Source organism: Nicotiana tabacum, chromosome 15 (assembly GCF_000715075.1).
Source record: "Nicotiana tabacum cultivar K326 chromosome 15, ASM71507v2, whole genome shotgun sequence".
In the NCBI taxonomy this organism is placed as follows: Eukaryota; Viridiplantae; Streptophyta; class Magnoliopsida; order Solanales; family Solanaceae; genus Nicotiana; species Nicotiana tabacum.
In genome coordinates, this window is record NC_134094.1 from 97,858,906 (window position 1) to 97,881,345 (window position 22,440).

At 35.0% G+C, this 22,440-nt stretch overlaps 1 protein-coding gene and 1 long non-coding RNA gene across 2 annotated transcripts; one reads left to right on the forward strand and one right to left on the reverse strand.

The window, feature by feature from the left end:
* Window positions 1-2,400: 2,400 nt before the first annotated feature.
* On the forward strand, window positions 2,401-7,927 carry LOC107782396 (putative E3 ubiquitin-protein ligase ARI2). Its single transcript, XM_016603282.2, has 6 exons — window positions 2,401-2,664; window positions 3,621-3,653; window positions 3,742-4,021; window positions 4,470-4,950; window positions 5,997-6,539; window positions 7,544-7,927. Exons 1-6 carry the CDS (start codon window positions 2,539-2,541, stop codon window positions 7,650-7,652), a joined length of 1,572 nt encoding a protein of 523 aa, XP_016458768.1. The 5' UTR covers window positions 2,401-2,538; the 3' UTR covers window positions 7,653-7,927.
* LOC107782397 (uncharacterized) lies at window positions 6,098-7,550 on the reverse strand. The gene is made up of 3 exons (XR_001647229.2): window positions 7,174-7,550; window positions 6,382-6,527; window positions 6,098-6,299 (listed from the first exon to the last, which is right to left on the reverse strand). It is a non-coding gene; the product is annotated as an uncharacterized LOC107782397 (long non-coding RNA).
* Window positions 7,928-22,440: the final 14,513 nt, after the last annotated feature.

Sequence of the window (22,440 nt, forward strand, 5' to 3'; positions counted from 1 at the left end):
CACTTCTACACTAAATGTACAGGATCTGACAGGTTCATTTGGTGATCATCTTGGAGCGTAGGCGCACCAGTTGAGGAGAATTTATGTGAGCTGCATTTCAGGCTACGCATCGCAGTCCACCGAGTCTCCATCGTACTATTTATTTTATCCTGTCTTATTTATATTCTGGACAGATATTGTATTATTATTGTACTCCTTAGAAAATACTCATGCGCTTGTGACACCGGATCTTGGGGTTATAATAGTTGATGCTTATGGTTTATACATAATTAATGCCTTTAAATTCTTTTATAAACTACAAATGTTGTACGTTCCCGTGTATTTAGAAGTGTAAATCTTCTTCCTTATTAAAATTTATGATTTCGAAAGTAATAAAAATGAGTAATTAAATTGATAAATCACCGTTGACTTGCCTGACGGCGGCGTTAGGCGCCATCACGACTTATAGTGGATTTTTGAGTCGTGACAAACTGTAATTGAATGCTAGTTGTTGTATGAGGGTTTTTGTAGGAATATTTTATGAATATTATTGTTAATTATGCGACCTACTGAAAATTAATAAGTAACATAAAATGCTTTTATCATGATTTTTAAAAATTTATGAAGTAATATAAAATTGAAAAAATGACTCTATTAGTCTTCTAGAAATTTAAGAATAACGTGGTTGGCCTACGATTCAGGGAAAACATGGTAAGTGACAACATAAATCCTGAAAAGACTAATATTGAGTTAATATTTTTCAAAAGAAGTAACTTAATTTATATAAAATATAATGAGTTGTCATTCATTAGAATATATTTTGTCTTAAACTGTTCCATCCTTATTGGTTTAAGTTTTCTCTTGGCCAATTTAAAGTTACTATACTATAAATAATTTTACTTAATTTTTATATCCTAAGAGTTTTGTCTACTTAAAAATAATTTATTGTGCAATGATTAGTTTAAAAAAGAATTGAATTGGATCTTTTGTTGTAGTTAAATTTAAAACGTAATCATTTTTTTCTTAATTCTAAAGAAAATAATGTATTTTCCTGCAAATTCTTAGTTTTAGTTCATTCCGAGTTTTAATTATGCAATAAAATTCTATTCTTAAAGGGTAAAAATTTATCTGATATTTCACTTTAGATCTTTGTATTTGAAGAACCATTGTTATTGACTATTGCTAATCATCTCTATCTCTTATAAGTTTTGCTAGTTTTTTGTTCTAATTATTCAGTATCGTTTTTAATATTATAAAAATGACAAATAAATAATATTATTTGCGTAGGAAAGTAGTTCAACTATAATAGTATAGAAATCAGAAATTACCATTAAAAATTTATCATTGATTAATACTGTGATGTTTAACTATTTATCTTTAAATTTATCATTAATTAATACTGTGATGTTTAACTATCTATCTTTCTATATTGCACTTATTTAGACTTCAAATAGTAATTGATTTATGATATAAAGAAAATAGCACATTCACAATTCCATCTGCTTTATTTAATTTCAAGAGTATTTTGACAAGTAATACATTGTTTTTTCTAATTTTAAAATACTAAACATTAGAAATTCTAACATGGAAGGTATTATTGTTATCTAAGGTAAACTCTTGATTATTTAGATTTGTGATAATGAACGAATAATGTTAAAAAGATTGTAAGAGCCCTTAGTATTTAATTTTTACTATTACTCCTAGTTTATAAGGTAAAATCTTAATTGATTTTAAAATTCTTGATATTAGAACACTATTATTCTAATAAATATAGATTTAGTAAATAATTATGTGATTAAAAAGTCTTATTTGTTAGGAAAGTAACTGAATAACTATTTTGTTTAGCGTAAAATCCAATTTAATGAATATAAAAGTCGACAGGATACTTTTAATTGGTAAGAATAATTCTTCAATGTTCAAAAACTTAGTAAGAACAATTCTATGCGGTGTTATTTTACCAAAATAAAAATTTAAACAAATAGAAACATGGAAAGTTCAAGTTATAAGTGATTTTGGCCAAACAAAATCAAATACTCTTGGTAGAAAGGATATTTGATATGTTAATCTATTTTCGGCCTCATCTATTGTTTTTTTTAAAATCATAATTACAGTGAATCACTTACTATATAAGGTAAATTCTCCATTGATTTTTAAATTTCTTTTTTTCATAGTTTAAATAAGAAGAGATAAATAGAATTTTAGTTGATGTAAAAGTCTTAAATATTAAGAAGATAAGTAAAATAATAATTTTATTGAATATAAACTTAATTTTTAAAGGGTAAAAAAAGGAACGATATTTTGGTAATATAATTTATATAATAGATAGATATAGATAAAATCTTTTTATCAAAATGCAGCCCCCCGAAGGGTGACTATTTTTGACCAATGGCAGCAAAGAGTTACCATACTACAGAAAACCTATAAAAGGCAAGAATTTCACGGCGATCGATAACTCTACGAATCCTTCCTTCCCCTCGAAGTAAACAAGAATCAACAAACATAGAATTCATTAAAAAGATTCACGTTTTAGAATATCTTTAATTTGGGGTTTTAAAAAATATGGAGGACGGCAGTGTGTATGGGAGCAGTGATGATGAATTTTACAATGATGAAGAATCGCTTGATGGGTTTACACAAGTTGAAGTAGAGAGTGATGGAGTCTGTCAAAATCCTCCTTCATGCAAGGTATATACTATGATAAATAGTCAAAACGAAAATTTACTGGTTCAGCCGAACAAAAAAGTTCACTTATTTGTAGATTGTAGTACAAAATAACAAATTTTGAACCTAACAAATCAAATGGGTTTGGGTAAAATTTGAAAAAGTTCAATTCCTGAATCTGTCTCTAGCCCCCTTAATTCCCAATTTACCATCTTCATGCAAATTAAACTTATCATTTTCTGGTTGTGCATACCTTAATTAATTCCACGGGTACATGTTATCTTCCGACCTCGTGGTTCTTAAATCTCAAGCCACTTCATTGACCTGCGTTTACTACTATGTCATGTTTTATTTCCTTCACATTTCTTATGAGTAATTCATATTGTCTGGTTTTGGTTGTAACTAGAAATACTCTTTTCACACACATACACGTGCATATATGCTCTGTATCAGAAGTGGTGGTTTCAGTTGAGACCATACTGCATCCACCTCTAAGAGTTAGCATCATTCAGTTCACTCTATGACAGGGTCAAGGACGCAAGTCGTGCAGCTCTGTGTGTGTGTGTGTGTGTGTGTGTGTTGAAAGGATCAAATGAAAAATTGGTACTAGTTCTTAAGCATTTCGGGTGATTAAAGATGAGAAAGTAGTATTTTCTTTGACAAAAACGGAAGAGCTTTAATGATTCCTAAAATCCTTTGTTATTATGATGGAAATCCTGTAACTGAGATTAACTTCTGGCCAGCTACCTACTTTTTAATTTTCAGCCATATGCAAGCATTTTCTACTCTCAAAAAGCTAAAAGAGGTTCTTTGAAGCAGTGAATACTATTTGCAAAAGTTAGTGTATGAGGCATAGAGGATATATAATTACTTATCAGGGAAAACATTGGAAGCAAAATCTCCCTGAATTGTGAGATTGTCTGCTGTTTTCCTACTTATGAATTTCTTGAAATTTTTATGCCTGCTTTTGGCTTTTGCAGGTAATCAGGAAAGAGTCCCTTTTAGCTGCACAGGTCACCACAATTTTCCCAGAAAATCGACTTTGCAATATGGATAAATAATTAATGATAGACGTGTGAAGCATTTGTATTAAACTTGCAGAAAGAAGACTTGCAAAGAGTGATGGACTTGCTATCTCTGAAGGAGCATCATGCACGAAGCTTGCTTATTCATTATCGATGGGATGCTGACAAGGTCTTTGCGGTTCTTGTTGAGAGAGGGAGAGATAAGTTATATGCTGAAGCGGGTGTGACACTGGAAGGAAAAGATGATCATTGTTCCACTCTGTCGACAACTGAAATGACATGTCAAATTTGCTTCGAAGATGCCCCTGCTGAGAAGACTGCTGCAATGGACTGCAACCATAGATTTTGCAATGATTGTGAGCATCTACAATCCCTTCCCCGAGCCTCTATCTCTGTAGGAGTATCTGTGTTTCTTTTATCTCTTGTCCCCATTTAATCATTATACTAGCGACACAGCATTCTTGTTACATGCTTTGGAGTTTGTTGTCCCGACATTTGAAGTTTCTGTTTGTATGACTCACATAAATGTGAAAGCTTGGTAGTCCCGTTCATAATAACCTAACTTTGAAATAACTGATGATTTCAAGTTTTCACTGCATATTTAATGGCATTAATAACATTTAGAATTTGTTTCTGTAGCAGCCCTATAGCTTTGTTGACTTTCTTTAGTGTGAAAGTGATTAGCACATCTTGAAAAGTTCAAGAGCTAGATTCACTTACTGCATTCATTGGTGCTTTCACTTTTCTTGTCACTCAAACAAACTATGGTGTAGGTTAAAAGTTCCCTGTACTTGTTTTATGTAGGTTGGACAACTCATTTCATTGTAAAGATAAATGAGGGTAAGAGTAAACGAATAACATGCATGGCCCAAAAGTGCAATGCAATCTGTGATGAAGGAAAGATTAGGGATCTCGTTACTGCAAAAGATCCTACTTTGGCCGAGAAATTTGATCGTTTTCTGCTAGAGTCATATATTGATGATAACAAGAGGGTTAAATGGTGCCCAAGTGTTCCTCATTGTGGAAATGCAATTCGTATTGAGGATGATGAATACTGCGAGGTTGAATGTGCTTGTGGCGTACAGTTTTGTTTTAATTGTTTATCTGAAGTGCACTCACCTTGTTCATGTCTGATGTGGGAACTTTGGATGAGGAAGTGCAAGGAGGATTCAAAGACGGTAATTTGGATAACTGAAAATGCCAAACATTGCCCAAAATGTCATAATCTTGTGGAGAAGAATGGGGGATGCAACCTTGTAAGATGTATATGTGGACAGCCATTTTGGTGAGACTTTATCCATGCTTTGCAGTAGTGTCTTATGTACTTCCAGTTAACTGTTTTACATGTTCCATTTATGTTTTCCAGTTTCCTTGCCTCCTGGGAGGTTTTTCTGTGTGTGTGTGTGTGGGGGGGGGGGGGGTGGGATTGCAGGTCTCCTTCGTTGGCTAACTGTCTATTTCTTAAGTTTTATACTGGCATCTTATTGTGGTGCAATTTTGGAGAAATTCCATCAAGTAGTGATATTTCAGTAATCCATGCTCTCAGTTCTTAGTCTAATGATGCTTGAAGTGCATCTGATGCTAACAAGGACATCCAAGGAGTAGGAATTGATGACTTTATAGCAAGAAACTGTTACCAAAAAAAAGGGGGAGAGGGAAATGCCAACAGAGTTGCGAAACAGATAAGATGGGAATAATCTGTCCAGAGCCCAAGAAAGAAAACTTGACCAAGACACAGAAGGACATAGAGAAGCAGCAATAGTCCTGGCTATAATATAAGCAGTAAAAGGAAGAGGAAGAATAAGTTCAATTGTGGAGAGTGGGAAGAGAAAGAGAAAGAGAAAAGAGACCATTTTTTCAAGGTTGTAAAAGTTAAAATCCTAAGGATATCCAGAGATGTAGCTAATCTTTTGAGTGTAGGGTAACAGTTAGAATACACCAAGAAAGAGAACTCATCCTTTCTTGGACAAAATTCAACTCCCTCCCTAGGTAGATGAACCTTATTTATGGGGGAAAAGAAGAAGAGAAAACTCATGCACTTCGTATCATAAATGGGTAATAAGTGGGTTAAAGTGTTCACAACTAAGATCGACAGTCCAGGATTTGATGTCTAAGACAAGTGAGCAGAAGAAAAACCAACAAGCTAAAAGTTTGCCCTAGTAATTTCTCCTTTTCTCAACATTTTTTTCGCTCGTAGTAGTTAATTTGCTGAAAGAATGTTGGCCAAGCCAAATTATACCAGTACTTTCTCTCTTCTGTTGCTTATCCTTGTTGTGATGTGTGTGTGTGTGTGTGTTTTTATATATGAAAATTTTCTTTTATACTTTGTAGTTGGTTGTGTGGTGGAGCTACTGGTTTAGAACACACATGGACTAGCATTCGAGGTCACACTTGTGGCAGTTACAAAGAAGGGCAAGAGCAAAAGACGACCGTCAACAATCTCTTACGCTTTACTCACTATTATGAGCGCTATGTGGCTCATTTTGATTCATTGAAGGTTGAAGCAGACATGAAACAAAAGCTACATGTAAAAGTCTTGAAACTTGAATCGACAGAATTGCAATCAAAGGACTTCAGCTGGGCAGAAAATGGATTTAATAGACTCCTTCAATCAAGACGGGTCCTCTCCTGTTCCTATCCAGTTGCATTTTACATATTTGGTAAGGCGCTGTTTGAGAACGAAATGACACCAAAAGAAAAAGAAATAAAGCAGAACCTTTTTGAGAACCTGCAGCAGCAACTTGAAATAAATGTTGAAAGACTTTCAATGTTCTTGGAAGAGCCATTTGCTGACTATCCTGAAGATAAGCTTTTGGAGACTAGAATGAAGATCATCACTCTCTCTGCAGTAACTGACAACCTCTGCAAAAAGTTGTAAGTGTGCATTATGTCTGATAATCCGCTATGCAGTTTAGATACAGTCAGGATCAAGTATATTAATGCTTAAGTAGTAGTTTACTTGGGGTAGAAATTTGTTGAAACTGAATTTATTTAAGGGATAATATTTATTCGAGATAAATGATAGGTACAGAGACCTCTACAAAAAGGTCCTCTCGGTAACATTTTAAGTTTCATAGTGTTTTCACTCTTACAAAACCCTTATAACCAAACTCATTTTTTTTGTAAACGAGTCAACCAAATTTCCCTTTGACTATTTATATTTTGAAATATCTAAAGAATGGATGTAATCAAAGTAAAAAACAGGTATTGTTACTGAAAAAGGGAGGTTATTATTTAGAATCACAAGAGAGATTAAGCTACTCGACTGACTCTAAAGGACAAAGGGAGATGACTCTAGTTCTTGAGTATCCTGAGGTATGAGTAGAACTGCATTGCCATATTCTTAATCGCACTTTTATGTCTTTTAACGAGACTCAGTCCCTGGTTCAATCATAGATAGCCCGAAAACATATACCGTACAAATGTACAGACCACCTGGATTTTGATACCCTTTTTGATTCCCTCACCATATCTCATGAGAAGCAAGCCCATCAAGCCATGTCTTTACCTGTCCTCAAAGGTTGGATTGAATCTCTTTTTTGAACCTTTTAAGAGTGGAAGGAGCGAAAATTTCCTCCTGACAGAAAAAAAATACTAGTGCTTTAAATGTGACTCTCGACAGGAGAATTCGAAGAATTGCAACAATTTCCCAATTCTTATGAGTAGGTCCTGCGGAACCCAGTAAACAACAACAATTACTTAGGATCAACTAGCGATTAGAAAGAAGTCTTCAGGTAAGTGAACTTCGTAGTTAAGCCTAAAATGCAGTTGGGAAAGGCAAGGATCTCTTCTTGAATTGTGTAGAAACAAACTGATCTATCTGTATTGATAATGTGTGTACCAATTGAAGCTTCATTCTTAGATTTGACTTTTTGCAGGTATGATTGCATTGACAACGATTTGCTGGTTCCTCTACAGCAGGCAACTCACACCATAGCTCATTATAGATCCAACGGAGTGGATAAAGCATCAGAACTTCCTAATTGACATTCTACCAACAATTGTAAATTATATCATAGTGAGCACTCTCAACTAAAGGCAGGAAAATAACGCGGGTTGCTTTCCTCATAAGCGGATCTAAAATTTTATGCTAGAAGGTTCAAAGTAAAACTGCATCCACTATTCTTTTGTGACGTTTGGTATGAATTTTCGTCAGAAAATATCTTATGTACTTTTAGCAAATTCTTAACTGTACATAGTTCGAGTTGAAGACTGTGTGCACATGCACCCCTGCCAGCAGGTAGATCCGCCTTTGGCCTTCATTTGTCCGCATATATTAATAACTGACTGAAGAATGATGTGACAAAATGGTCCCAACGTGATAAACCATGCACCATTGAGTAATTTAGAAAATTTGAGGATTTGGATTTGGTCACTTTTGTTTTGTAGAGAAATTCAAAAATAGCCAGATTTATAAGTGGTAATTGAAAAATAGTCAAAGTTTCAAAAATAATCGAAATTTAGTCACTTTTCATGTAAAGATAAATCTGAACGAAAACACTGTTCAAAATTCGAAAAATATTCCAGCATATTATGCTGGAGTTTCAGTATAATATACCGGTCCAGCATAATATGTTGGAAGTTCATACACAAGTGCTTCAATCTCCAGTATATTATGCTGGAACTTTTTGCGTGTTGGAGTTCCAGCATAATATGCTGGAAGTTCATATACATGTGCATCAATCTCCAGTATATTATGTTGGACCGGTCCGTATTGTAGCAAAATAGTGACTATTTTTCAATGACTTTGCAAACGCTGGCTATTTTTCAATAACCAGTTCGAAAAATGGCAAGGCCGTGCTATTTTTACTCCATATGCACCAGCTGCTAAGATGAAGTGCAAGGTCCTGCCTCTCTTGCTTCATGTATGTACCTTTCATGGCACAAGGTAATCATTTGTATTTGCTTTAGTTAATTGCAGATCTAGTTGTCCAAAAAATAGAATCTATAGGAGGATTCTATCACTCTAGAATTTAACATCTAGCAAATGAGATTTTCACTCTTTCTTGAGATCCTATGCCTTCATCTTTCTTTTTTTTCTTTCTGTCGTTCATTTTTTTTTTTTTTGTGCGTGTATGTGTGGCGAATTTGACTTATGTGGAACAAGAAATAGATTTTGAGGAGGATATTACTTTGTCGAATTCCAAAAAATAATATATTTATTCAACCTTTGAGAAGAACTGTTAGAAAGTTGAAGTTTGACATATCAAGTTTACATGTCAGCATCTAACAATTATCTTTTCCACTCGAGTGAAAGTACATACTCCATACTATTTGGATTTTTTAGCTTATGGATGACCAACTTGACAAATTTTCAGATTATGAATCGGATTATTATTGATTTGCTTGAATTAAAATCTAAATATCCAGAAATGTCAGTGAAAAACACAATGAGTTGTAGTTGTTTAATATTAAATGGTGAAAATTTACTTTTTAAAATGTTAGTCAAATTCACTTTTGCTCTGAGAAGTAAAGGTGACGAACTTTTGGAATAGATATAAATTTTTTGTCATTCGAATATAAAAATGACTTTTTTTTAATTTATTAAAAGACAATCACTTTCAAAAGTCCGAGAAATAAGGGTCATTTTCCTCTTATTATTGAGAAAACTAAAGAAAACAAAATAGATTGTGTTATAAATATAACTCAAAATAACAATATCGAACAAGGAAAAACAAGCTAAGATATATAGAGTGAAAGAGAGGAAGAGAGATCCTTATTTCTTCTTCAAATTGTGTGTTTTTCCTATCTATTACAAGACATTTATATAGGCATGAAAAGTGAATAAAAATATGTCATTGAATATGTCATTAAGCATTTGAGAAGATCATGGAGGAAGAGTAGACATCCAATATAATTTGATTTCTCTTATAACACTCCCCCTTGGATGTCCATAGATAATGTGCCTCGCTAAAACCTTATTAGGAAAAAATCCTATTGAAAAAAAAAAAATCATAGTGAAGGAAAAAAAAGAGTACACATGTTTAGAAATACGCCTTTTGGTTGCCTCGTTAAAAACCTTGCAAGGAAAACCCAGTGGGACAAAATCTTGTAAGGGAAAAAGAGTACAACGCGTATTAACTCCCCCTGATGAGAGCATCAATTCACATCCTTGAGCTTTCGCATCCCAATCTTGTACACTAGTTTCTTGAAGGTTGACGTCGGTAGAGATTTGGTGAACAAATCAGCCATATTATCACTTGAACGGATCTGTTGCACATTGATATTACCATTCTTTTGAAGATCATGTGTGAAAAATAACTTTGGTGAAATGTGCTTTGTCCTATCCCCTTTTATGAATCCTCCTTTCAATTGGACTATGCATGCTGCATTGTCTTCATACAAAATTGTGGGTAATTTATCACACTTCAAACCATACTTGTCTCGAATAAGGTGTATTATAGACCTCAACCATACACATTCTCGACTTGCTTCATGAATAGCAATTATCTCAGCATGATTAGATGAAGTAGCCACTATTGATTGCTTAGTCGATCGCCAAGATATGGCAGTGCCTCCATATGTAAACACATAGCCTGTTTGAGATCGAGCCTTGTGTGGGTCAGATAAATACCCAGCATCGGCATAACCAACAAGATCGGGACTGCAATCATTGCCATAAAATAACCCCATATCGATAGTCATTTAGATACCGCAATATATGTTTGATTCCATTCCAATATCTCATTGTAGGAGCGGAACTATATCTTGCTAAGACATTAACTGAAAAAGTTATGTCAGGCCTTGTAGTGTTAGCAAGATACATAAGTGCACCAATTGCACTAAGATATGGTACTTCAGGACCAAGAAGTTCTTCATTCTTTTCTTGAGGTCAGAACGGGTCCTTATTCACATCAAGTGATCTAACAATCATCGGAGTACTTAATGGATGTGCTTCATCCATGTAAAACCGTTTCAATACCTTTTCTATGTAGGCAGATTGATGAACAAAAATCCCGATTGCCAAATGTTCAATTTGCAAACCAAAACATAATTTTATTTTTTCGAGATCTTTCATCTCAAATTCCTTCTTTAAATAATCAATTGCCTTTTGGAGTTCTGTAGGAGTTCCAATAAGGTTTATGTCATCAACATATACAGCAAGTACAACAAACTTTGATGTTGTTTTCTTTATAAAAATACATGGACAAATGGTCATTTATATAACCTTCCTTTAATAAATACCCATTAAGGCGGTTATACCACATTCTACTTGATTGCTTTAGACCATACAAAGATCTTTACAGTTTGATTGAAAATATTTTTCGGGACTTCGAATTATGTGCATCAGGCATTTTAAATCCCTGGGAAATTTTCATGTATATCTCATTATCAAGTGAGCCGTAAAGGTAGGTTGTAACCACATCCATTAAATGCATGTCAAGTTTTTCATGGACAGCAAAACTAATGAGATAACGGAGCGTTATAGCATCCATAACAGGAGAATATGTCTATTCATAATCGATACCAGGCCTTTGTGAAAATCCTTGTGCAACAAGGCGTGCCTTATATCTTTGGACTACAGACCCAAAAACTTCACGTTTTGCAAGTGAAGTTAGGTAGGTCCGTATCGTGATTTGGGACTTGGGCGTATGCTCGGAATCGAATTCAGAGGTCCCTAGCCCGAGATATGGAATTTTGATAAAAAAGTTAAATGTTTGAAAGCTTAATGATTTTTAGAATTTACTGATATTGGATTTATTGACATCGGATCCATATTTTGGTTCCGGATCCTGGTATAGGTCCACTATAATAATTATGACTTGTCTGCCGAATTTGGTGAGAAACAGAGTTGATTTGACGTGATTCAGACGTCCGGTTGTAAAAATATAAAGTTTAAAGTTTTCTTGAAAATTTCCTTTGATTTGGTGCCCGATTCGTAGTTCTAGATTTTATTTTGGCGATTTAATCACGCGAGCAAGTTTGTATGAGATTTTTGGACTTGTGTACATATTTGGTTTGGAGCCCCGAGAGCTCGGGTGAGTTTCGAATGGTTAACGGATTGAATTTTGGACTTGGAACTTTGCTGGAAAATTTTCTGATGCACTGTCTGGTTTCCTTCTTCGCGTTCGCGATAGTGGAATCGCGTTCATGAAGAGGAACTTGAGGCATGTGAAATTTACACTTCGCGTTTGCGAAGAGGGGACGTGTTCGCGAAGGGTAGAGGGCAGTGTTCATCGCGAACGTGTGGAAGCGTTAGCGCTCGCGTAGAAGGCGAGGCCTGGCCGGGCACCAAGCGATAAAGCTTCGCGTTCGCGTAGGGTATACGGGTTCGCGAATGCCAAATTTGGCAAGGCTTCGCATTTGCGAGGTTGCCTTCGCATTCCCATAGAGCAAAGGTTTGGCAGCACAAAAATGTGCTTTGCGAACGCGAGGCACTGACCGCGTTCGCGAAGGGTAAAAATTCAAGAAACAGAACTTAAGTTCTGGAAAATGGGATTCGTCTCATTTTCATCCATTTTCCATTTTTGAGCTCGGTTAAGGCGACTCTTGGGCGTTTTCCATGGGAAAACATTGGGGTAAGTGTTCCTTATCCTATATGGATTATATTTCATGATTCCATACTCATTTATATCATGAATCCGTGAAATTTTGGGAGAAAAATCAGATTTTTTAATAAAATCTTCCAAAAATAAAAATTTAAGATTTGTCGGTCCATTTGACATCGGAATTTGATAATTTTTGTATGGTTGGACTCGTATCGGAATGGGTGTTCAGATTTCGTAAGTTTTTCCGAGATTTGAGATGTGGGCCCCACTGTCAATTTTTAAAGTGAATTTCGGATTTTATCCGGAAAATTAGTAAATTCATATGGAATTAATTGCTATGATTCGTATTGAGTATATCAAAATGTTTGTGAATAGATTTGACGCTTTTGGAGACAAATTCAAAAGGAAAATTTGTGGTCGAGTAATTGATTGAAATTTCAAAGCGAGGTACGCGTCGTGGTTAACCTTAACTTGAGGGAATAGAACCCTTAAATTATTTGTTATGTGAAATGCATGTGAACGATGTATAGGTGAGGTGCGCATATATCGCACAACCAAAGATTCTAAGATGAGAAATATTTGGCTCTTGACCAAAAGCCAATTGCAATGGGGAGACTTTATGATAACTTGTGGGTCTTATCCGCACAAGTGCTGCTGCATGTAAAATAGCATGACCCCATATTGAAATGGGAAGTTTTGTTCTCATAAGCATTGGTCTAGCAATTAATTAGAGGCGTTTGATCAATGATTCCGCTAGACCATTTTGTGTATGAACATGAGCAACCGGATGCTCAATTGTTATCCCAGTTGATATACAATAATCACTAAAGGCTTGGGATGTAAACTCACCAACATTATCAAGACGAATTGTCTTAATTGCATAATCTGAAAATTGTGCTCTTAGCTTTATTATTTGAGTCAACAATCTCGCAAGTGCCATATTGCGAGTTGATAGTAAGCACACATGTGACCATCTTGTAGATGCATCTACCAAAATCATATAATATCTGAATGGTCCACATGGAGGGTGAATGGGCCCACATATATCACCCTGTATACGTTCCAGAAATGTAGGGGATTCCATCCTAATTTTAATAGCTGATGGTCTAATAATTAATTTGCCTTGAGAACATTCATCACAAGAGAATTCTTTAAATTAAAGAATCTTATGGTTCTTCATTGAATGTCCATGTGAATTCTCAATTATTTTACGCATCATAGTAAAAACAGGATGACCCAACCGGTCATGCCAAATAATAAAATTATCTTGATTAGTAAACTTCTCATTTACTATGGCATGCGTTTCAATCTTGCTAATACTTGTGTAGTATAAGCCGGAGGAAAGAGCAGGTAATATTTCAAGCACATATTTCTTACCAGACATTATTATAGTAATATAAAGATATTCAATCTTTTTCTCATTTGTAGTCTCAATATGGTAGCCATTTTGGCGAATATCTTTGAAACTTAATAAGTTTCTTTGAGATTTACTACAATATAGTGCTTCATCAATAGCCAAATTTGTTCCTTCTGGTAGTAATAAATTGGCTCTTCCAGAACCTTCAATTAATTTTGTACTACCGGATATTGTATTAACATTGGCTTCTTTCATTACCAAATAAGAGTAATATCTCTTATCTCTTAAAATAGTGTGTGTTGTAGCACTATCCAGAAGACATATATCATCTTTATTAATCTTGAGTCCAACTGAAGACCGGAAAATTTTCATATTCTTCATAAAAAAAATCAAAAAGTACATTATAAGAAATACGAAAGACAAACAAAATATATATTAAGAAATACATTAGGAATGTAGAAACTAGCAACACATGATACATTAGGAAAATACACTTAAGAAAAATAAAATAGTTGCAAACATAACAAAATGACAACTTTTATTATAGCTTCATTCCGAGTAAGATGATTAGTTCTTCAGTCAATATCCTCAAAGAAGTCTCTAGCTTCTAAATGAGTAATATTTGCTAGGCCTCCAAAATCATCATCTTTATATGCAAGATGTGCCTCAGAATCATATTTGTTTGAGGGACCTGCTTCATCATCATTATTTTGAAAGGTCAAGTGTGCCTCCACATTATTTTCTTTCTTTCTAAGGGAGGCTTGATAAAGTTTGACAAAATAATCTGGCGTACGACAAATGCGTGCCCAATGACCTTTCATACCACATCGGTGACACATACTAATTTTACCTTTTGAAGGATTAATTTGAGAACCCTTATTGTTCTCCTATTTACTTCCACCATAATGACGATAATTATTTCGTCCCCTGCCACGTCCACGTCTATGACTATGTCCACGACCACGGTAATTATTTTGTTTTCTTTCAGACTTACCATATGCTGCTACAGCATTCACTTCCGGGAATGGTGCTGACCCAGTGGGACGGGCTTCATGATTTTTCATTAATAGAGTATTATTCTGCTCTGCCACAAGTAGGCATGTGATTAACTCAGAATATTTCTTAAAACCCTTTTCACGGTATTGTTATTGTAGCACCACATTTGAAGCGTGAAAAGTAGAAAATATTTTTTCTAATAAGTCCTCATCTGTGATAGTGTCTCCACATAATTTTAATAGAGAACTTACTTTAAAGATAGCCGAATTATACTCACTTACGGTTTTAAAGTCTTGCAACCTTAAATGTATCCATTCATACCGAGCTTTCGGTAATACCGTAAGTTTTAGGTGGTCATATCGATCCTTCAAATTAATCCATAACTCAAGTGGATCTTTTACAGTTAAATATTCAGTTTTTAACCCTTCATGTAGATGATGACGAAGGAAAATCATGGCCTTCGCTTTATCCTGATTTGATGCTTTATTTTCTTGTATAATAGTATTTCCAAGACCTTTAGCGTCAAGGTGAATTTCAGCATCAAGGACCAATGATAAATAATTCTTCCCGATAATGTCTAGTGCCACAAATTCAAGCTTTGACAAGTTTGACATATTGAAACTAATCACAAAAGTAAATGGGTTAGAACAAATACAAATAATTTTTAATGAAAATATACTTGTAAAAATAAATCAGACAACTAATTAAGAAGTTGATCACTTCAAAAATGTAGTATAAAAGTAACATATAATATATATATATGTCAAATAAACAAGAATTATGGAGTATATGAATAAACACAAAGAGATATATTTAGTATGGTAAAAGAAAAGCAATTTATTATAAACGTGGATTTGAGGAATAACCATATACGGTGATAAGAGTGAATGTATTCAAATATTACTTTTCACCAATTGTAAAGTAATTTAAACTAGTATGTACAATAATTACTTTGTCACCTTGGTTATCACTATTTTATTTTTGTAGAATGTCTTGAAGATAAGTTTTGCTCTACGCAAGTCCACACATATTTATTAAATTATTTTTTGTTAGTTTAACGCACTTAAGATCTATATCTTATATTTTCTTTAACAATAAGCAAGGTAAGAGAACTTCAGTAACATGATCAACTAAAATAAATGCTTAACAGTATATGAATTTGTTAATAAATAGCATATTGGTGCATATATATTACCATAAACTAAAAGAATATATAGTGATATACCTGAAGGAGAATCGAACATAACTAGGATGTGATTGTAAAAATGAAGGTGACAATCGTGCTGATAACGTGTTATAAATATAACTCAAAATAATAATATCGAACAAGGAAAAACAAGCTAAGATATATAGAGTGAAAGAGAGGAAGAGAGATTCTTATTTCTTCTTCAAATTGTGTGTTTTTCCTATCTATTACAAGGCCTTTATATAGGCATGAAAAGTGAATAAAAATATGTCATTGAATATGTCATTAAGCATTTGAGAAGATCATGGAGGAAGAGTAGACATCCAACATAATTTGATTTCTCTTATAACAGATTGATAATATTTCTTATTCTTCTTTCCGAAAAATCGAACATAGGCTAATAACAACCACAAGACCCCCAAATAATAAATGAACAGATTGAATGGCTCCACATATTTAAGCCTCCGTACAACATATTACAGCGAAGATAATATAAATAATCAACAAGATTAACAAAGGAAAAAAATTTAAGATTAACAAAGGATAATCTGAAATACTTTTTTTCTCGTTAAAATAGCACGGGCTTGCCATTTTTCGAACTGGTAATTGGAAAATAGTCAGCGTTTGTAGAGTCATTGAAAAATAGCCACTATTTTGCTGCAACACGGAAAGTTCCAGCATAATATACTGGAGATTAGTGCACTTGTATATGAACTTCCAGCATATTATGCTGGACTCTAGTACACGGAAAGTTCTAGCATAATATACTCGAGATTGAAGCACATGTGTATGAACTTTCAGCATATTATGCTGGACCAGTATATTATGCTCGAACTCCAATATACTAAGCTGGAACTCCATTATATTATGCTGGAACACCCAATATATTATGCTGGAACTCCAGTATATTATGCTGGAAGTTCACATGTAAAAAATTCGAACTCCAATATACTATGCTGGAATATTTTTCGGATTTTAAATAGTGTTTTCGTTTAGATTTATCTTTATATGAAAAGTAGCTAAATTTTGATTACTGTTGAAATTGTGACTATTTTTTAATAGGAAAAGTACGTAAATAGCCAATTTAAACTCAAACTTACCAACTTCTAGCCCAAAATTAGATACTTACCAAAAGTAGCCGAAAATTAGAGATACACGAAAGGATAGATTCTTCCATCCGAGAATGACGCTAAATATCTTCCTTCCTTCCCTGTTTTTCAAGCGAATCAATATCACAGAGACCTACATTCTGTAAATCATGACATTCTCTCCCAAAATTTTCTCAAAAGGAGCTCCAATTTTCACTCAACAATCGATCAATTTCACTGTAGAAGCAGCAATTTCCTTTCGCGATTTCTCTGTAGATACAACTTTGATGAAGGAACTACGAACTACAATCAAAATCAATCAAGGAATTAGTGAATTTTGACCTAATTTCAGCTACCTCAAAGGCAAATTTACCAATTTTTATTCAATATGGTGGCTGATGGAATGTTGACAACAATTTTGTAGATTACAATGTCGATGTTGTAATAGTTACTCCAAATATAAGTTTTGAAGATTTTGTAGACGTGATTTCGAAATAACTTATGATAGATACTTCATTGAATGTTATTGAAATCAAATACACTTTCCAAAACGGTTCTCCATCAATAGTGATACACAATAATATGGGTATATGTGTATATCTTGAGCTGAAAAAAAACTCAAAATTTACAATGTATCCCCTTTGTATAACATCGAGTGAAAAGGATATGGATATGATCTGCTACAATTCAAATTCTGTTGTGATTTCCTCAGAGTGTGCACAAAGTGCAAGGCCCCGTAAAAGTTTTCCTAAAAATCCAGATTTCTGTGATGCCGAAGTAGGCATAGAGGTTAATAATAGTAAAATTCTTCGCGGCGAGCAAGCTCGCCGCAGTTCGGACTTTTTGGATTGAACAGTGGGCTGGAGAGTTGAAGGAAAATATTGGGCAGAAGTAGGCATTTTTGTGGTCCGTTCTGCGACCGCAGAATGGCCGCAGAGTGAAGTAGTCTTTTGGGCCATTTTTAATATCATTTTTGCGGCCCATTATGCTACCGCATAACCATTTTGCGGGCCGCACTATTGTCGCATTTCTCGCTTTGAAATTTTTCGGAGGGAGGTTCTGCAGTGCACTATATTCTGCGTTGCATTATGCGACCGCAGAACAGGTCTGCGGGCCGCATAGTGACCGCAGACCAGGTCAGTTTCCTTCCAATCCTGGCACCTAGATATCGCGGTCATTTCGCGGACCGCATAACCATTATGCGGTCGCATATGCGACCGCAGAACCTGTTCCGGAGCTTTATTTTTGGGTTTTTAAAACCCGACCCTACTTTATTAAAATAGATGTAAGGGGCCATTTTTGAGCAAAATCTGATACTCTAGAGTGAGAGAGAGAGAGAGTCCTAGAGGGAGAAAGTGATCTTCATCAAGTCACTCTTCAATTCTTGCATAAACCCTTGAAGATTATCAAGAGAAGCACCCTAGGTCTTCATCCTAAGAGGTAAGGTTCTATCACCAAGCTCTTAATTTCGAAATGTAACCAGAATGGGCAATTAGTAAGGTAGTTCATAGGGATGGGAGTGCTTACCTTGCATGCAAGTATTCTTGAAGTATGTGGGAAGGTTGTGAGCTAAAAATAGTAGAGAATGGGTTGGGGAAAGATGGAATCCTTCAAAAATGGGGCTTAAAACATTGATACACACATAGTGTTTGATAAAATGCTCAAGTGAGCTAGAATCATGATCGTCTTCCTAATTTTTGGTTCAATTTTGCTACATTGCTAAAATAGATTGAAGTTGCTAATATTTCGGAACATCTTAGAGTTTTAAGAAGCTCAATTGAGGTATGTTGGATAAACCCCTTCTTCTTAGAATCGAATCCCACGGTATTTATGTAATTGAAGTAAGTCCTTGATCATTATAGAATTGGCTATTCCAAATGTGTTTGTGTTGAAGGATGTATGTTCAATATTTATTTTAAATGTTTCATCATGTCATCTCGCCAGTGAAGATTGTGATGACCTAAAATATCATCTTTAAATTTAATAAATAATTATGTATTCTAAGACCTCAAAAAGTACCATTTATCATTCCTCGACTTGCGTGTGCAGTCCGTACAATTTTTCGAAAAGTTTTTATGTAAAAAAATAGATTAAAATATGAAATAGAGCCTTAAAACTCAACTAAGTTGACTTTGATCAATATTTTGAGCAAACGGACCCGGATCAGTATTTTAACAATTCCGATAGGTCCGTATTGTGATTTGGGACTTGGGCGTATGCCCGGAATCGAATTCCGAGGTCCCTAGCTCGAGATATAGAATTTTGATGAAAAATTAAAAGGTTGAAAGCTTAATCATTTTTAAGAAATTTTTGATGTTGGATTTATTGACCTCGGGTCTATATTTTGGTTCCGGAGCCCGGTATAGGTCCACTATAATATTTATGACTTGTCTGCCAAATTTGGTGAGAATCGGAGTTGATTTGACGTGATTCGGACGTCCGGTTATAAAAATATAAGTTTTAAAGTTTTGTTGAAAACTTCCTTTGATTTGGTGCTAAATTCGTAATTCTAGGTGTTATTTGGGTGATTTGATCACGCGAGCAAGTTCGTATGATATTTTTAGACTTGTGTGTGTGTTTGGTTTGGAGCCCTGAGGGCTCGGGTGAGTTTCGGATAGGTCACGTGATGTTTTGGACTTTGAAAATGTGGTATTTTGCTGCAGCAGGTATTCTGGCATGTCCTTCTTCGCGTTCACGAAGGTATTCTCGCGAACGCAAAGACTAAACTGGACAACTGAAGTTTTCTTCTTCGCGAACATGACCAGCTCCTCACGAACGCGTAGTGTTAGGCATACCTAGGGGAGGGTTGATCACTCCTTCATCGCGAACGCGAGCAATGCCTCGTGAACGCGAAGGCACGAGGAGAAAAGCCTTCGCGAACGCGAAAGTTACAGACTGCTACTCATCACGAATGCGACAGGCCCTTCGCGAACGCGAAGAAGGCCTGACGCCTGTGACTTAAAACAGAACCAAAACGGGATTTTTCCCATTTTTCACAAACCCTCAATTATAACTCGGCTTAGGGGCGATTTCGAAGGAGTTTTTCACGATTTCGAATTGGGTAAGTGTTCTTTATCATATAGTGATTGTATTTCATAAATATAAGCCTATATTTATCACTTATTTCGGATTTAGATGGAAGAAATTGAAATTTTTGTAAAACTTTCCAAAAACAAAAAATTAAGATTTGAAGGTCCATTTGATATCGGAATTGGACAAATTAAGTATGATTGAACTCGTATCGGAACGAGTGTTCGGATTTCGCGAGTTTTTTCGGGATTTGAGATGTGGGTCCCACTACCGAATATTTTAATGAATTTCAAATTTTTATCCGAAAAATTTGTAAATTCATATGGAATTAATTCCTATGATTCGTATTGAATATATCGAATTGTTTGTGAATAGATTTGAAGCTTTCGGAGGCAAATTTAAAAGGAAAAGTTGTGGTTGAATAATTGATTGGAATTTGCAAAGCGAGGTAAGTGTCGGGGTTAACCTTGACTTGAGGGAATAGAACCCTTAAATTATTTATTATGTGAAATGCATGTGAACGACGTATAGGCGAGGTGACGAGTGTCTATACGTCGTCAAATTGACTGTTTGCCTACTTACTTGAAAAATCATAAATTATTTTAAATCGTGAATTAATTATTATAATAATTATTTTTGTCCTATTCTTTGTCAAACATTAATCCTTGAATTCTTGCATTAATTGTTACATGCTATTTGAATTATGTGTCTTAATTGTTATTTGACATTTAGCATATTAAATATTAAACTGCCTATTTTCTCCCTGATTTCCATAATAATTTGCTATTTGTCATTGTTTGTTTCATAATTAAATCATAATTATTGTATGTTTGTTGTCTTATAGTTTTATATTAATTGTTACATTTATCGGAAAGATTTTTTCTATAAGAATTGGTAAATAAATGTATTGGAGGAGCGGGTTGCACGCTGCAACATAATTGATTGAAATGGATATATATATTGGAGGATCGGGTTGCACGCCGCAACAGACTTATTAAAAAGTCAATATGGGAGGGAAGATCGGGTTGCACGCCGCAACAGACTTATTAAAAAGTCAATATGGGAGGATCGGGTTGCACGCCGCAACAGACTTTTTAAAAAGTCAATATTGGAGGATCAGGTTTCATGCCGCAACAGACTTATTAAAAAGTCAATATTGGAGGATCGGGTTGAACGCCGCAACAGACTTATTAAAAAGTCAATATTGGGGGATCAGATTGCGTGTGTGTGTGTGTGTGTGTGTGTGTGTATATATATATATATATATATATATATATATATATATATATATATATATATATATATATATATATATATATATATATATATATATTTGATTGAAATAAATAAATGACAGACTTGATTAAAAGGAATATATTGGGAGAGCGGGTTGCACGCTGCAACAGAATTGAATGTGAAAATATTGTGAGAGCGGGTTGCACGCTGTAACAGAATTGGTTAAAATAATAATGGGTTATGACTGCTGAGTTGGCTTCAATTATTATAAATGAGTTACCTGATTTATTTCTATTATTTGTTGTTGTTATCAATATTGCGTACAGGTTAATGTAAGTGAACTGCCTTAGCCTCGTCACTACTTCATCGAGATTAGGCTCAGCACTTACCAGTACATGAGGTCGGTTGTACTGATACTACACTCTACACTTCTTGTGCAGATTTTGGAGTTGGTCCCAGCGACGTACCATAGACTTCCTCGGATTTCAGCTACCAGAGGAGACTTGAGGTATAACTGCATGGCGTCCGCAGTTCTGAAGTCCCCGTCTATTTTACTTTAGCTATGTGTTTATTTTCAGACAACTTTATTTTATTCAGACCTTTATTTGTATTTATTCTAGAAGTTCGTTCACTTGTGACACCAATTCTGGGATGGTATTTAGACACCGTTGTTTTTATGGGTTATTTCACTATATATCAAACTTTGCTTCCGCATTTGTTTCTTTGATTATTAATAATTTAAAGATTGTATAAAAATTAGTTAATATTATTCTAACGTTGGCTTGCCTAGCAAGTGAAATGTTAGGCGCCATCACGGTCCGAAGGTGGAAATTTCGGGTCGTGACAGTTGGTATTAGAGCACTAGGTTACATAGGTCTCACGAGTCACGAGCAAGCTTAGTAGAGTCTGAAGGATCGGTACAGAGACGTCTGTACTTATCTCTCAGAGGCTATGAAGTTTAGGAACAATATCACTTCTTTCTTAGTCTGTCGTGCAATTTTATTCTATCATCGATGATTGAACCATTTTACTCTTATTCTCTCGCAGATGGTGAGAACACGTAATACCTTTATTGATGAACAGGGACCAGAACCCCCGGTGGCAACTATGGCCAGGGGTAGAGATCGAGGCCGAGGTCGTGCTAGAGGCCGAGGTAGATCTCAGTCCAGAGCTCGAACAGCTGCACCTATTGTAGAACCTCAGGTGGACCTTCAGGAGGAGGTTCCGGTTCAGAATGTACCAGTTGGACCAGTTCAGGTCCCGGAAGGATTTATAGCCACTCCAGTACTTCAGGACGCTCTAGTCCGTTTGGTAAGTCTTATGGAGGGTGTGGCCCGAAATGGTATATTTCCCGTGGCACCAGCCGTCTCACAGGCTGGGGGAGGAGCACAAA